The sequence below is a fragment of the Tachysurus vachellii genome, chromosome 6, assembly GCF_030014155.1.
Source record: "Tachysurus vachellii isolate PV-2020 chromosome 6, HZAU_Pvac_v1, whole genome shotgun sequence".
Lineage (NCBI taxonomy): Eukaryota > Metazoa > Chordata > Actinopteri > Siluriformes > Bagridae > Tachysurus > Tachysurus vachellii.
Genome location: NC_083465.1, coordinates 1168101 through 1170600, shown reverse-complemented (window position 1 = coordinate 1170600; position 2500 = coordinate 1168101). Strand labels below are relative to the sequence as shown.

The 2500-nt window shown below is 45.6% G+C and overlaps 1 protein-coding gene across 1 annotated transcript in view; it reads right to left on the bottom strand.

Annotated features, from left to right (window-relative positions):
* mnat1 (MNAT1 component of CDK activating kinase) overlaps positions 1 to 2500 on the bottom strand; it is a 10162-nt gene that overhangs the window by 2263 nt on the left and 5399 nt on the right. The window contains exon 7 of the mRNA XM_060871648.1: positions 914 to 1035. Coding sequence (XP_060727631.1) covers positions 914 to 1035 — 122 coding nt within the window. The remainder of the gene's footprint in view (positions 1 to 913; positions 1036 to 2500) is intronic.

The window sequence follows — 2500 nt, the reverse complement described above, 5'->3', positions numbered from 1 at the left end:
TAATTTTTTTTCTTTCTTTTTTATTCTCTACCTTCTCTTTCCTTTCTTTTCCTATTCATCCTCAAACAGGACGTTATTCATCCAAAAAACTCAAGTATTCTGAATATGAACCTCGTGGTTGTTTCAGAGCCTCACAACACAATGCAAAACCACAAACACACAAAACACAGCTGTCTTTAATAACGCACCCAGCCCAACCTTCCTGTGTGCGTGTGTGTGTGTGTGTGTTAGACACACAGAGAGAGAGAGAGAGAGAGAGAGAGAGAGAGAGAACACACTCTAGTCCAACATAAATCACCACTGACTCTGCTGTCACTCTGACCAACACACACACACACACACTCTCTCTCTGTCAGCTCAATCCCTAACCAAGACAAACAGCACTTCTAAAATACCCCGTGTGTGTGTGTGTGTCTCTCTCTCTGTCCCTCACACACACACACACACACACAGTTCAAAAGAGTCTATCTGTACATGAGAATAATGGAAGAAAAGAGAAGAGGATCTGCCTGTTTGCTCTCTGCTCCACATCAGAAGGGCTGATGAGGGTATGGCTGTGTGTGTGTGTGTGTGTGTGTGTGTGTGTGTGTGTGTGTGTGTGTGTGTGTGTGCGTGCGGCTAAACTGTGAGCTGAAGTGTAGCATGAAACTGCAAATGTGACAGAACTGTCAGTACATGTCCTGCATGCATCATGAGAAATGTGGTCTATTTGTCTGATTAAGAACCAGTTGTTTATCTGTCGTTCACACTGTAATAATGATGTCATTATTAACTGAACTGGGAGTGTCACTAACTACTGAACTAATCATTTGGTATCAAATTGTATCACGATGCAGTGAATCACGTCCTAAAGAATCAGAATCAATCCCTGTGGAATAAAGTGTTACATCACTATTACTGGGATTGAGCTCACCCCAGTCTGGACAGCTGCTCCAGTTCAGGCACCGCAGGGCCATAGGTCTCAATTTGGAGAGGGTGATACTGATACAAAGCCTCCTCCATCCGAGCAACCGGAGCTAGAGACACCGTCTGACCCTAACACACACACACACACACACACACACACAGTGAGGACAGACAGAAATAGTTTTGTAAAGTCTTTAAGCATTACCTTGTACAATCACAGCAATAAACTAATACTGACAGACAGGGAGAGTGGGACAGAGTGTGAAACAGGGAGAGAGACAGGGAGTGTGAGACAGGGAGAGACAGACAGGGAGAGAGACAGGGAGAGAGACAGGGAGTGTGAGACAGGGAGAGAGACAGGGAGAGAGACAGGGAGTGTGAGACAGCGTGTGAGACAGAGTGTGAGACAGGGAGAGTGAGACAGGGAGAGTGAGACAGGGAGAGTGAGACAGGGAGAGTGAGAAAGAGAGAGACAGACAGGGAGAGTGAGACAGGGAGAGTGAGAAAGAGAGAGACAGACCGGGAGAGTGAGACAGAGTGTGAGACAAGGAGAGTGAGACAGAGTGTGAGACAAGGAGAGTGAGACAGGGAGAGACAGACAGGGAGAGTGAGAAAGAGAGAGACAGACAGGGAGAGTGAGACAGGGAGAGTGAGACAGGGAGAGTGAGAAAGAGAGAGACAGACCGGGAGAGTGAGACAGAGCAGAGTGTGAGACAATGAGAGTGAGACAGGGAGAGACAGACAGGGAGAGTGAGACAGGGAGAGTGAGAAAGAGAGAGTGAGACAAGGAGAGTGAGACAGGGAGAGTGAGAAAGAGAGAGACAGACAGGGAGAGTGAGACAGAGTGTGAGACAGGGAGAGACAGACAGGGAGAGGGCACTAGCTGTTACTGAGGTGCAGTCCTGAGTTCACCTTGAAATCATGACCGCACACACACACACACACACACACACACACACACACACACACACACACACACAATGGATAATCTCATAGTTTTAGCTACACAGTGCTAGTCACTTATAAACTAGGTTTGATAACATCGCCCCCTAACCACCACCAACACCGCACACACACACACACACACTCACACACAAGTCTCAATTATAACCCTGTCATCACATTATGATACAAATGGAAAGCTCCACAATACACTGAAGGGACACACATCATACATAGACAAACACACAAACACACACACAAACAGTATCTAAACTGTACATCTGCATCCAACTGTGTGTGTGTGTGTGTGTTAGTTGTAATGTAAGATCTTTGTTAAATGGCAGGTTGGAGTCGGTCATTCTGTGAAAAAGACTTCTGACCAATCAGTGATGTTCTCCAGAGAAAGGCCCCGCCCCCTAATGAAATCTGTATTAAGTATTAACTCTGGGGCTGGAAGAAAACTCTGCTTCCAGAAAATTCTGAATTGTTTTGTAAAGTGGGACAGATCAAATCTGACCACACAAATCCTCAGGACGCCTGAAGGTCAACTAATGTAAATTCATACACACACTCACACACACACAAATAGCTTAACTGTACTATTTTTATTTACACACACATATTTGTCAGATGTACACAGGTGTACAAATGA